General features: G+C 40.1%; 1 protein-coding gene across 2 annotated transcripts in view; it reads right to left on the bottom strand.

Moving 5' to 3' along the window:
* Positions 1-1,969: 1,969 nt before the first annotated feature.
* Positions 1,970-14,564, bottom strand: part of LOC311129092 (tissue factor pathway inhibitor-like) — a 55,516-nt gene continuing 42,921 nt past the window's right edge. For both annotated transcript variants that reach the window (XM_084161363.1, XM_084161364.1), the window contains exons 3-7: positions 5,889-6,065; positions 4,990-5,091; positions 4,241-4,297; positions 2,863-3,060; positions 1,970-2,546 (exon numbers count right to left, since the gene is read on the bottom strand). In XM_084161363.1, coding sequence (XP_084017489.1) covers positions 2,479-2,546; positions 2,863-3,060; positions 4,241-4,297; positions 4,990-5,091; positions 5,889-6,065 — 602 coding nt within the window. In that variant the 3' untranslated portion in view covers positions 1,970-2,478. The remainder of the gene's footprint in view (positions 2,547-2,862; positions 3,061-4,240; positions 4,298-4,989; positions 5,092-5,888; positions 6,066-14,564) is intronic.

Genomic DNA, 14,564 nt, shown 5'->3' with positions numbered 1-14,564 from the left:
CAAACGCCTGAAGGTCCCACGTTCATCTGTACAAACAATAGTACGCAAGTATAAACACCATGGGACCACGCAGCCATCATAACGCTCAGGAAGGAGACGCGTTCTGTCTCCTAGAGATGAACATACTTTGGTGCGAAAAGTGCAAATCAATCCCAGAACAACAGCAAAGGACCTTGTGAAGATGCTGGTGGAAACAGGTACAAAAGTATCTATATCCACAGTAAAACGAGTCCTATATCGACATAACCTGAAAGGCCGCTCACCAAGGAAGAAACCACTGCTCCAAAACCGCCGTAAAAAAGCCAGACTACGGTTTGCAACTGCACATGGGGACAAAGATCGTACTTTTTGGAGAAGTGTCCTCTGGTCTGATGAAACAAAAATAGAACAGTTCGGCCATAATTACCATCGTTATGTTTGGAGGAAAAGGGGGACGATTGCAAGCCTTAGAACACCATCCCAACCGTGAAGCACGGGGGTGGCAGCATCATGCTGTGGGGGTGCTTTGCTGCAGGAGGGACTGGTGCACTTCACAAAATAGATGGCATCATGAGGAAGGAAAATTATGCAGATATATTGAAGCAACATCTCAAGACATCAGTCAGGAAGTTAAAGCTTGGTCGCAAATGGGTCTTCCAAATGGACAATGACCCCAAGCATACTTCCAAAGTTGTGGCAAAATGGCTTAAGGACAACAGTCAAGGTATTGGAGTGGCCATCACAAAGCTCTGACCTAAATCCTATAGAATATTTGTGGGCGGAACTGAAAAAGCGTTTGCGAGCAAGGAGGCCTACAAACCTGACTCAGTTACACCAGCTCTGTCAGGAGGAATGGGCCAAAATTCACCCAACTTATTGAGGGAAGCTTGTGGAAGGCTACCCAAAACGTTTGACCCAAGTTAAACAATTTAAAGGCAATGCTACCAAATACTAATTGAGTGTATGTAAACTTCTGACCCACTGGTTATGTGATGAAATAAATAAAAGCTGAAATAAATAATTCTCTCTACTATTATTCTGACATTTCACATTCTTAAAATAAAGTGGTGATCCTAACTGACCCAAGACAGGGAATTTTTACTAGGATTAGATGTCAGGAATTGTGAAAAAACGAGTTTAAATGTATTTGGCTAAGGTGTATGTAAACTTCCGACTTCAACTGTATATCATTTATATTTCATAACCGTAAGATTAATTTATCAATCAATGCACATGCAAAAACATAGATATTGAAACAATTCTTAAAATCAACCTGCAATAGAGCATGCTGGGAAATATAATGATGGGCGTGGTTTTAGCTCAACTATTAACGGTCATGTTTTTCATGAAATTGGATGATATTTAAAGAAACCAGATGAAATTATGATGATCTTTTTTGTATACATCTCCCGTTTGGTAGGTCTCTTGTGACGTGGTTTTCAGAAGCACTGACAGATGTGTTGACTTGACAACTGCGTCTAAGTTTTGAACGACCAGTCCCCCCCTTTTGTTCCATGCAGGTTGTTCATATTTTGGTCATCATACTTTTATCTGGTTTCATCCAAATATTATCACATTTTATGAAAAACATGATTTTTACTGTTCATGCCCTTTAAGGCAAGGGTTATGGTTAAGGATCCTGGATAGCGGCTACCATATGGAAATGTTAGCCTGTATTGATAATACAACACTGCCCCCCTGTGTTTGAATAACAGACTTATCAGCGGAGTAAATTCCAATAGCATACATTTGACATTTTAGTCATTTAGCAGACGCTCTTATCCAGAGCGACTTACAGGAGCAATTAGGGTGAAGTGCCTTGCTCAAGGGCACATCGACAGATTTTTCACCTAGTCGGCTCAGGGATTAGAACCAGCAACCTTTTGGTTACTGGCACAACGCTCTTAACCACTAAGCTACCTGCCGCCCCATTTTACAATATAAAACGGGACTTTGAACAGAATGAAAATATCCACAAATGCAATGTTGATGACTATGAAACATTTTATTTAGGCTTCAATTGGTTGATTATATATGTTCTTTCCAACTGTGTTAAAAACATTTTTTCCATGGTAAGACATTACTCACATGAAGGAATTATCTTAACCTGGGATGAAATAATTACACTGATAATGTAATTGACACAGATTGTGCTTTATAGTAATGATATTTTATGTGCAGTGCTGTGCTATTGGGTTCCTTAATGTTAATCATTTGTCAATAGAACAAACTTGTCTGGTGTACTCAGGAAATAAATTACAATGATATACCGGTATTTAGTATGTGACAGTGAAAAAAAGTATACAATTGTGATATTACAAAACAACTCCTCGTACAAAGAGTTAAAAGGTTAAAATAAGCAATACAAAATTACACAATAGGCCAAAACAAGCCTTTTATACAATTGCTGTAAGACTACAACATGATACCACAGTCAAATAAGAATAATATGAATAAAGTGTAATTATAAAGTAGTGTAAGAATTATATAGGCCTTGATTTAGACAGTTTGAAATAAGATGTTGGTGTTCTTCTTTATCCTGATGGCCTTCCTTTTGTGAGTGGGATCTGAAAATGGCACAACACAAATGGCAAGTTGTAATCTTTTAACACTTCTCTATGGCACTAGTCAAGAAATAAACATTGCATCCTTAAGGTAAATGCTATTTAGCAAAAACACACTTGATTTTTAAATGAAAGATCCAAGAGTGGAACAAAAGTGTGGCACTTACACACCTGTTTCAAATAATCAACTAATCATGGTCTTCAGTCTGGAGGTTGATCATTTGAATCAGGTGTGTTAATGCTGGGCTGGAACAAAAGCCTGCACACCCAGTAGCTCTATAGGACCGGTGTTGGAGATAACGGTTAACTTGGATCTTACTCGGCTTCATACACATCTTCATGCAGTGTCTCTTGAGGACAAAGTGGTTCTTGTTGCTCCCACAGCCACTGTTGCGCAACCAATGACATCTCTTTGTCTTGGGGTTGTACACATATCTCCTTCCCGTTCTTCTCTCCTCTCCGTCACATGTCATGCCCTTGTCAATGGGACTGAGACAGAACTCTGGAGGACTGAAGTCTGAAAGAATTACACAGAGGCAATTATAAGCTGAAATGTATGTACAACAATGACTCCATAGTACCAAAGACACATTTTATAACACTAAAGAAAGTGTGTAGGCTACATCTGCAATGCAGCTCTGATAGAACATACTTTAATAAAAGCATTTTTTTATTTTACCTTTATAAAAAAGTGTGGTTAATGGAAACCTACTGTAAAAGTGACTACCCACTGGGCACACACTGGTTGAAACAACGTTATTTCCACACCATTTCAATGAGATTATGCTGAACTAACGTGGAATTTACACCTGTGCCCAGTGGGTACTGGATTCTACTACTTTGTCTTTTACTTTTGAAATGTATCACAACAAAGGAAACCTTGTTTTTACTACCTCAAGAGTCAAACTGTGGAAAATCCACAAGATGTCAGCCTTGGGTTAGGGGAGTACTGTAGGTATCCTATATCACTTCACTGGAATGACAAACATGTATACAGAAACACTCCTTTCCTGAATTCACTGAACTGGGTGGAATTTTGTAACATGAAACATAACTACTTGTCTGTGACTGAGTGATGGCAGACTCCCTGTGCCCCTTTGTACTGTGTTGTGACCTCTGTATCTGACAGTGGTGGTCTATGAGTACTTACTCACTCCTCATACACCATACACTCCCATTTTAATAGCAGTGAATCAGTGTTACATGGAAGAAGGAGGTGGGAGGAGGTATGGTGGGCGATTTGCTGCCTTTATAAGTTGTTCGTTTACCCAACTGCTTCTGAAATGGCACATGTAAAATGAATGTCTCCCGAGTGGCGCAGTGGTCTAAGGCTGTGACACTAGAGATCCTGGTTCGAATCCAGGCTCTGTCGTAGCCGGCCGTGACCGGGAGACCCATGGGGCGGCGCACAATTGGCCCAGTGTCGTCCAGGTAGGGGAGGGAATGGCCGGCAGGGATGTAGCTCAGTTGGTAGAGCATGGCATTTGCAATGCCAGGGTTGTGGGTTCGATTCCCACAGGGGGCCAGTATGAAAAAAATAAAAATAATAATGTATGCACTAAATGTAAGTCGCTCTGGATAAGAGCGTCTGCTAAATGACTAAAATGTAAATGTTACCTAGCTATTGCAGTTGCATCATGGTATGTGTGCAATAGTACACATGAGAATTGACTGCATTCCTGGGTTACAGTACTAACCTGTGGCCTGGTGTTGATGATTCTGCTGCATGTGTGAGGTGCTTAAAGCAAATTCACCTGAAAAATAGGAAATATTCAGCATTCACATGCTGCTTTCAATATGAGAGTGGAGCATGCATTTATTCAGCCTTTTACCAGTATTAGAAGTTGTGATACTGTAGTTAACTTAGAGGGAGTTAATATCAACTCACCATGACACAAGATATATATACTGTAGCAATACAGATCCACAAGGGTACATGGTGTTGTCATTTCTACTATCTCTATAAAACTTTTCCCTCAGCCTTTTCCATCCTCCCTCAGAATTCTCTAAAACACAGCTGACAGGATATCAGCCCTTCCACATAGTGGTTCATAGTCTTCAGAGACCCCACAACCCCACTTTCCTGACCCTGCCAATCAGAAGGGCTGACAGAAGGACAGACAGGCATGCTGGGAAAATAAAAAGCTTATTGGGCAAACAGTTTAATATACTGACGCTATGTACAGTATCATGACGTAGGCCTACATGCAAAAATAATGCACAAATGAAACAATTACTTTCTGTCTGGTTATTGAAACATTAGATCAATATATAGTTATGTTTATAGACATCCATTTTGTTAAATCAGATTAGGCCTGCCTGAAATATCTTTGGTGCTACTGCACAATTAATTGTCTTCTTTAATCAATTCCTAGAGCTATCATTTGTTTAAGAAATAAAGATGATACAAACATGAACTCAAAATACATAAACATTGTTGTCTTACCAGTTACTTTGAGAGGCTGTCCATTAGGTTTACTAGTGGGTTCTGGGACGGTGACCTCCAATTTAGGGGTCACATCCAATTTATGGGCCACATTGGCGTTTTCTGCCATGAAACCAAAGCATGGTTAGAGTTTACTTACATAATAAGTTACAGCATGTAATAGAAATGTAACATAATACAAACAGTGTACTACTCTATTGTTAAAACCTGTTCACCAAGGAAGTATTGTAATATGACATACAGTATACAGAACTTATTACACTTATGGATTCAGGATTATTAAAGAGAAAAATACTTTTGAGCCCAATACAGATGGATTAAGGATTCTGATACAGAATGAAAATGTAATTATCTTTGAGTTGTCGTCAATATAGTTTTTTACATTGTTTGTCCATTTAGATTAATTTAATTCAAAATTGGACCTATGTCTAAAATAATTAAATATGCCCAAAAGGCCAAAAATACAATCTAAATGCAAAATTAAGGTGAGGCATGACTTCATGGTTGGAAAAAAATCCATCAACAAGATAATTTGCAAGGTAGTGCAATATCGACTGGGCAACTACATTGAAATTAATTATCTCCTAATTTGCATTGCATAAAATAAGTGGGTATTTTGTCATTTAAAGAGGTATGACTGCCTAAGAGCCCAGGCATCACAAAAATGACATAAATGCACTTTGGAGAAGTAATATACTCCCCTAGCACATTTCTATTAAACAAAGCCTTGACAGTGCTTCTAGGGCCATAAGTCCAAACCTTTTTCCTTCAATTTAAAAATATTGATTAGCCTCACTGATCAAATCTTTCTTGCAAACCATATGATTGGTTGGTCCCTTTTAGACTACTTTGGTGTAATCCATTGTTTTGAAGGGCAGTTTTCGATGCTGATGCCCTACCTGGGTTCTGGCACCTGGCCTGGCACTCTTTCATACTCTTGAAGTTATTGGCGTTGCCGAAGCAGCCTCCGTAGTAGAAGTGCTTGCACTCCTGGCTCTGGCTGTCAAAGAAGTAGCGCGTTACCAGACCTCGGCACGGCCCCGGAGCCTCCTCCAGGTGACAGGGACTCTTGTCAGCTGGAGAGAGATGGAGGGAGATGGACAGAGAGAGAGATGGAGAGGGCAGAGGGCAGAGAGAGATACCTTTATTGAGATACTGAAAAGGGGAGAACTAGGTACTAGCTACTGGGTCATTTGAAAAGATGATAGCTGGGAAATGTGAAAAAGTGCAGTATGGGGAATGGGCTACTGAGACATCCTGTTCACTGAAGTAAAATACAATCTACATTAAGGACCATTGGAACCCAGTCAATTGATTTCCAGGCAAATTGTGAATAATAGAAGAAAAGAGGTGGCACTAAGACTGGAGTGCTAGAGAGAGTGACTGAACAGATGGATAAAGGAAGAGAGAGGGGGTAGAGAGAGGGAGAAGACATACTTAGGCATGGAGGAAGATAGTGTGGGCTGCTGACACAGTTAGTCATAAATAGATAGATGTAAAATAGATGTGGAGAGACAGAAAAAGAACGAGAGAGAGAGAGAGCGAAAGAGGGGAAAGTGGAGGTAAGAAAAAGGAACCACATTACATTGAGGAGAAATGTAAGGAAGGAGGCGCAGAGATGTTGAGTTGAGAATCTTCCTGGAGCCATAGTCAAATGCTCTAGTCGATGAAGCATGTGATAAGAACTGAGCAGATAGATTATGGATCTCATCCTTTTCATCAGGGCAGGTATACACAGCACATTTGCATTTGGAATTTTAACAGCCAAAGTGTTAAATGTAACACTTTCTTAGTGTGTATATGTGACCCACCAAAATAAACTAACATTTTTCAAAGTGTTGATAAACTAACACCCCAGTGTTAGTTTAGTGTTGGGTCCCTAACACTGTGGGTGTTGCAAATTCTGACTTAAATGAACACTTTATTAGGGCTGATGTTGTTACACTTCCTCAGTGTTAGGGAATTAACACTTGTGGTGTTACAGTAACTCGTTTTTGGGTGTTGTTTTAGCACTGTAGGGTATAAAGCCTTATTTGCATATATATTTCCCAGGGTGCCTCTCCAGTGTATTCTAGCGGTACCAGTACCACCCATGACTGTGTTTGCTAGTGACAAAGAAATGGGTGTTGCATTCGATGGCTTTCAGTCCTGTAGTATTCACTAGATAAATATTTTATCATAAATATTTATATTGCTTCTTTTTTACCATAAGTGTTACATAACTCCTATTGGAATCCAGACAGAGTTAAGATATCCAACAAGTTGAACTTTTAATGACCTGCAATATGCAGTTAGAATGATTGCCAGAGTAGGAAAGGTTAATAAATGAGACTACCTTAAACATCTAAATAATGTGAAATAAGTCCAACCACTTACAGACTGGATTAATTTAGAAAAATGTACACTACCGGTCAAAGGTTGTGGAACACCTAGTCATTCAAGGGTTTTTCTTTATTTGTTACTATTTTCTACATTGTAGAATAATAGTGAAGACATAAAAACTATGAAATAGCACATATGGAATCATGTAGTAACCAAAAAAGTGTTAAACAAATCAAAATATATTTTATATTTGAGATTCTTCAAATAGCCACCCTGTCACAGTGAGCAAACCAGGTCGGCAGGAGGAGTTCTGTCTGCAGTATTTTTATTTAGTGTGAACTTCTATTTTTGTATTTTCAAACCCTTTCCCAGAACCACATGTCTGTTATCAAATTATTTGACAGGTGAACTCAAATTCCATTGCATTTGCTAGATGTCCTAGAACCTTTGAAGGGCTTGCACATTTCACTGTTTTCTCTCAAAAGCGTCAAATAAGGCTGCCACCATTCAATTTCACCTTTATTTAACCAGGTAAGCCAGTTGAGAACAAGTTCTCATTTACAACTGTGACCTGGCCAAGATAAAGCAAAGCAGTGCGATAAAAACAACAACACAGAGTTGTGGGATAAACAAAACGTACAGTCAAAAACACAATAGAAAAACACAATAGAAAATCTATATACAGTGTGTGCAAATGTAGTAAGTTATGGAGGTAAGGCAATAAATAGGCCATAGTGCAAAATAATTACAATTTAGTATTAACACTGGAGTGATAGATATGCAGAAGATGATGGGCAAATAGAGATACTGGGGTGCAAATGAGCAAAATAAATAACAATATGGGGATGAGGTAGTTGGGTGGGATAATTACAGATGGGCTGTGTACAGGTGCAGTGATCGGTAAGCTGCTCTGACAACTGATGCTTAAAGTTAGTGAGGGAGATAAGAGTCTCCAGCTTCAGAGATGTTTGCAGTTCGTTCCAGTCATTGGCAGCAGAGAACTGGAAGGAATGGAGGCCAAAGGAGGTGTTGGCTTTGGGGATGACCAGTGAGATATACCTGCTGGAGCGCATACTACGGGTGGGTGTTGCTATGGTGACCAATGTGCTAAGATAAGGCGGGGATTTGCCTAGCAGTGATTTATAGATCCAGTGGGTTTGGCGACGAATATGCATTGAGGGCCAGCCAACGAGAGCGTACAGGTCACAGTGGTGGGTAGTATATGGGGCTTTGGTGACTAAATGGATGGCACTGTGATAGACTACATCCAATTTGCTGAGTAGAGTGTTGGAGGCTATTTTGTAAATGACATCGCCGAAGTCAAGGATCGGTAGGATAGTCCGTTTTATGAGGGCATGTTTGGCAGCATGAGTGAAGGAGGCTTTGTTGCGAAATAGGAAGCCGATTCTAGATTTAACTTTGGATTGGAGATGCTTAATGTGAGTCTGGAAGGAGAGTTTACGGTCTAACCAGACACCTAGGTATTTGTAGTTGTCCACATATTCTAAGTCAGACCCGCCGAGAGTAGTGATTCTAGTCGGGCGGGCGGGTGCCAGCAGCGTTCGATTGAAGAGCATGTATTTAGTTTTACTAGTGTTTAAGAGCAGTTGGAGGCTACTGAAGGAGTGTTGTATGGCATTGAACCTCGTTTGGAGGTTTGTTAACACAGTGTCCAATGAAGGGATGTTTTCAAAATGGTGTCGTCTGCGTAGAGGTGGATCTGAGAGTCACCAGCAGCAAGAGCGACATCATTGATATACACAGAGAATAGAGTTGGCCTGAGAATTGAACCCTGTGGCACCCCCATAGAGACTGCCAGAGGTCCAGACAACAGGCCCTCAGATTTGACACATTGAACTCTATCTGAGAAGTAGTTGGTGAACCAGGCGAGGCAGTCATTTGAGAAACCAAGGCTATTTAGTCTGCCAATAGGAATGTGGTGATTGACAGAGTCGAAAGCCTTGGCCAGGTCGATGAAGACGGCTGCACAGTACTGTCTTTTATCGATCGCGGTTATAATATCGTTTAGGGCCTTGAGCGTGGCTGAGGTGCACCCATGACCAGCTCGGAAACCAGATTGCATAGCGGAGATGGTACGGTGGGATTCGAAATGGTCGGTGATCTGTTTGTTAACTTGGCTTTCAAATACTTTCAAAAGGCAGGGTAGGATGGATATACAGTTGAAGTCGGAAGTTTACATACACCTTAGCCAAATACATTTAAACTCAGTTTTTCACAATGCCTGACATTTAATCCTAGTAAAAACTCCTTGTCTTAGGTCAGTTAGGATCACCACTTTATTTTAAGAATGTGAAATGTCAAAATAATAGTAGAGAGAATGATTTATTTCAGCTTTTATTTATTTCATCACATACCCAGTGGGTCAGAAGTTTACATACACTCAATTAGTATTTGGTAGCATTGCCTTTAAATTGTTTAACTTGGGTCAAACGTTTCGGCTTCCCACAATAAGTTGGGTGAATTTTGGCCCATTCCTCCTGACAGAGCTGGTGTAACTGAGTCAGGTTTGTAGGCCTCCTTGCTCGCACACACTTGTTCAGTTCTGCCCACACATTTTCTATAGGATTAAGGTCAGGGCTTTGTGATGGCCACTCCAATACCTTGACTTTGTTGTCCTTCAGCCATTTTGCCACAACTTTGGAAGTATGCTTGGGGTCATTGTCCATTTGCAACCAAGCTTGAACTTCCTGACTGATGTCTTTGGATGTTGCTTCAATATATCCACATCATTTTTCTTCCTCATGATGCCATCTATTTTGTGAAGTGCACCCAGTCCCTCCTGCAGCAAAGCACCCCCACAGCATGATGCTGCCACCCCCGTGCTTCATGGTTGGGATGGTGTTCTTCGGCTTGCAAGACCCCCTTTTTCCTCCAAACATAATGATGGTCATTATGGCCAAACAGTTATATTTTTGTTTCATCAGACCAGAGGACATTTCTCCAAAAAGTATAATCTTTGTCCCAATATGCAGCTGCAAACCGTAGTCAGTTTTTTTTATTGCGGTTTTGGAGCAGTGGCTTCTTCCTTGCTGAGCGGCCTTTCAGGTTATGTCGATATAGGACTCGTTTTACAGTGGATATAGATACTTTTGTACCTGTTTCCTCCAGCATCTTCACGAGGTCCTTAGCTGTTGTTCTGCGATTGATTTGCACTTTTTGCACCAAATTACATTCATCTCTAGGAGACAGAACGCGTCTCCTTCCTGAGCAGTTTGACGGCTGCATGGTCCCATGGTGTTTATACTTGCATACTATTGTTTGTACAGATTAACGTGGTACCTTCAGGCGTTTGGAAATTGCTCCCAAGGATGAACCAGACTTGTGAACGTCTTCAGTTTTTTTCTAACGTCTTGGCTGATTTCTTTAGATTTTCCGATGATGTCAAGCAAAGAGGCACTGAGTTTGAAGGTAGGCCTTGAAATACATCCACAGGTACACCTCCAATTGACTCAAATTATGTCAATTAGCCTATCAGAAGCTTTTAAAGCCATGACATCATTTTCTGGAATTTTCCAAGCTGTTTAAAGGCACAGTCAACTTAGTGTATGTAAACTTCTGAACCACTGGAATTGTGATACAGTGAATTATAAGTGAAATAATCTGTCTGTAAACAATTGTTGGAAAAATTACTTGTGTCATGCACAAAGTAGATGTCCTAAACGACTTGCCAAAACTATAGTTTGTTAACAAGAAATTTGTGGAGTGGTTGAAAAACGAGTTTTAATGACTCCAACCTAAGTGTATGTAAACTTCCGACTTCAACTGTAGGTCTGTAACAGTTTGAATCTAGAGCGTCACCCCCTTTGAAGAGGGGGATGACCGCGGCAGCTTTCCAATCTCTGGGGATCTCAGACGATACGAAAGAGAGGTTGAACAGGCTAGTAATAGGGGTTGCGACAATTTCGGGGGCTAATTTTAGAAAGAAAGGGTCCAGATTGTCTAGCCCAGCTGATTTGTAGGGGTCCAGATACCAATAACTGTTAATTAAACAATTAAAACATAATTTGTTCACATACAGTATCTTTCCAAAGTTTGCACTTGTGGAGTCCTCAGCAACTTCCCTTGAACAACGGACCTGGATGTGTGCCACATAAACATAATCCAGAGGGTTGGGTGATTGATTTGTTTTCACCCCATCTATAGGACATATCCCCCTGCTGAAATGACTAGCCCAGGGCCAAGCCCCCGTAGATAAGTCACTTACAGTTGTTTTCGATTGCTAACAAGCATTGTTCAATATGTGCAAAACTCTAAATACAGTTATCAAAACAACATGCAACTTGGCAATGCACATCCTACATGTCTCAAAAGCAAATCTTTCTACCAAATGAAAGCCAACAGTCTCTCATGACATGCACACTTTGTCATTCATAGTATCATGACCTACAAAACTCTAAAAACAGCTACCACTTGAAAATGTGTCAATTTGTCTTTAATATCATATTTTTTTTAGATGAACCAACAGTCATTTTTACAAAAGAAGAGTGGCAAATCTGTACTGTATAGAATGTCCTGCAAGATATGTAAAGAAATAAAGCAGAAAGGCTGCAATATGCTTCAATACAATTGACTGTATTTTGGCAAATTACTGTATTTTGCTTTTTGCAGAGTAATTCCAATATACACAAACATAAATAATTCCAGTACTGTTATACAAACAAAAAGTGTATACACACTATAAATATGCATAGCATATTGTCCAAATGACATAAAAATAGAAAACACCTCGGTAGGTCTTCAGTTACGTAATGTAGAATGAAAATCAGCTGTGAATAATTAAGAGTTATTATTATTATTTTATTTTTATTTTAGAATTTCTATTTTGCTTTTATTATAGCAAGGTAAAAAAATTGCAGTCTAATTCAATTTTCAGTAGCTTTTGAACTTGAGTTTAACAGTTTTGATAAGAGTATCTTAACATTTGCAAAATGGTCTGTAGATACATAGAGTTTTGTTGGTAAATGTGTTTTTGTGAGACAAGTATTTATGTAATTTGAAAGATGTTGTCATTGAATGCATTTTGTGTCAAAGCAATGACAAATGATCCACAGGTTGCCACATAATGTTGTTGCGATAACGGTATTTAGCGTTTTGCACATGTATCCGCAGTATTGAACAATGCTTGTTAGCAATAGAAAAAAACTGTAATATCCTGACACTTCATGGCTATGACATGCTGTTTATTGATGAAGGCGCTTAATTAAAATATTTCAGTTAAGTGGCTGTCCATCATCGGGTGAAACACCCCAAAAATGAAGAGGTCATGAATACAGTATGTAAAATCATACGCTGTTAAAGCAGTGTTTGTACTAATCCAGTCTCGCAGCCTCTCTGTCTTCTACCAGATTAATAGAAGTCTAGAAGAGTCTGTCTGAGACCATTCTAATAACTGTGCCAGTGTCATCCTCAAATATGTTGTGAATAATTAGTTTGCTGTTCAAATATACTACTGTTTATCACTTTATCACCAAATATCATGTCCTTTTAAATTTCGGGACAATGCTTTACCTGACCGCGTAAAAACCAGAATGACATTGACCTTAACAGTAACACAACAAATAGAGAGCAGAGACTTTTCTTTTCATGTTTGAGTGATGAAAGATTAAAATCCAGCCCGCTGAATAATTTAAAACAGTGATTCACCCGAAAGGCATCTAAGGTGGAAAAAGCGATCTGTGTTTTGGTGGTGAATTACTGGTGACCCATCGGAATAATAATATGACCCTCTGTCTTTCAAGGATATGGTTGTTTTACAACATGACATTTTCACTGGACTATTTCAGGTAAAGGAGTTTTCCAATACACTAAGGCTCGATTCTAATACTCTTACAATACATCCTTCCCTCCTCCCATCCTTGAAGTAACCATTGATCTGACATGACATAACTGGTGAAAGCAATGTTGTGGAAAGCTTGCTTACAACATTACAGAGGTGACAGATCCACGAGGAAGTGAGGGAGACAGGAAGGAAGGTATTTTAAGAGTTTTCAAATCAGGGCCATTGTATTCCCTTACAGATGTATTAAAAGCCATTTGCCACTAGATGGAGGTACTCATTCTCCAATGAATCCCATAACAGGACTGTGACTTCATCAGGACTAACTTGATACCCCTGCCTGTAAAAGAGGCATTAAGAGTTTTACAAGCTAGAAATAAAACAGGGTTAAGCCTTGACGCAGAGACCCTCTGACACGTTGGCACTCCCATAATCGCATTGACCACAGATGCCCACTCGTCTGCAGAGGCTTCTCGGAGATGTTGCCACACAAATGTAAATAGATTTATATATAATTTATGGAGCAATGTCAAAAAGGTTATGGTTGTTCACAGTTGGCAGGATAAGCTTTGACGAGACTTCCACACAATGCGGCTATATTAGATTACGGGCCTAAATTGGCAGAACTGAATAAATGTGTATTGGATATTTCTAGGAGCAAGTGAAATTAAATCAGAGCTCTACACTACAGTTAGAGTCATTATCTAAAGAGGGCTCCCCCACAATCTTGCCAGCCCCCATTCTTCTAAGCCAGTGGTCACCAACCGATCGATCGCGATCGCATTCCTTCGTGTTGCGCTGTTGGTGGTAGGTGCACTTGATTCAGAAGCCCTGCACACCGGGAAGGCAAAGTGTTCCCATTTTTAACCATTTAATTTGTCTGAAAAGACAAACTCTGCCTACCTGGCAGACTGGGAGATCTGTGGCTAAATCGAGTGTGCCTACTGCGTTGGCCAATTGGATGGCTCAAATCTGCATGCCCACAGCTTCCACGACCCCGGCCACAGCAAAGTTTGATACTAGCCTACATGAGATTTCATGACTTTTAAAACCATGACCAGAGAGAGACTGTCAAAGAATACAGCAAAGAGCTGCTGTTTTTATGTTCATGTCTACGTTTTCATTCAACACTATTACAAAACATAAAATGCTCTTCTCCCTACATCCACTGGCGCTGCAGTGGGGGGGGGTCAGGCCATTATGTGAGACATAATGGCCTGACCCAGCAGGGGTAATGAGATATGGCCCTCTGTAGCCAAAGAGCTGTAAACCTATGAAATGAGCCGGGGGCGTCGCTGAGTAATTCAGTTTTTCTTTGTCCTTGTTGGCACATTAAGATGACGACAATGCCTTGCCACAAGCATGGAACAGTGTGTGACTGCATGACTAAGGTCTAGAGAGCCTTAGGTGGGGGCTACTTATTGGTAGTGAATGAGGTGAGTTTCTCGCATACAGT

Source organism: Coregonus lavaretus (assembly GCF_964263955.1).
Source record: "Coregonus lavaretus genome assembly, chromosome: 5".
In the NCBI taxonomy this organism is placed as follows: domain Eukaryota; kingdom Metazoa; phylum Chordata; class Actinopteri; order Salmoniformes; family Salmonidae; genus Coregonus; species Coregonus lavaretus.
Note: the sequence above shows the minus strand (reverse complement) of the source record. Positions and strands in the feature narration are given on the sequence as shown.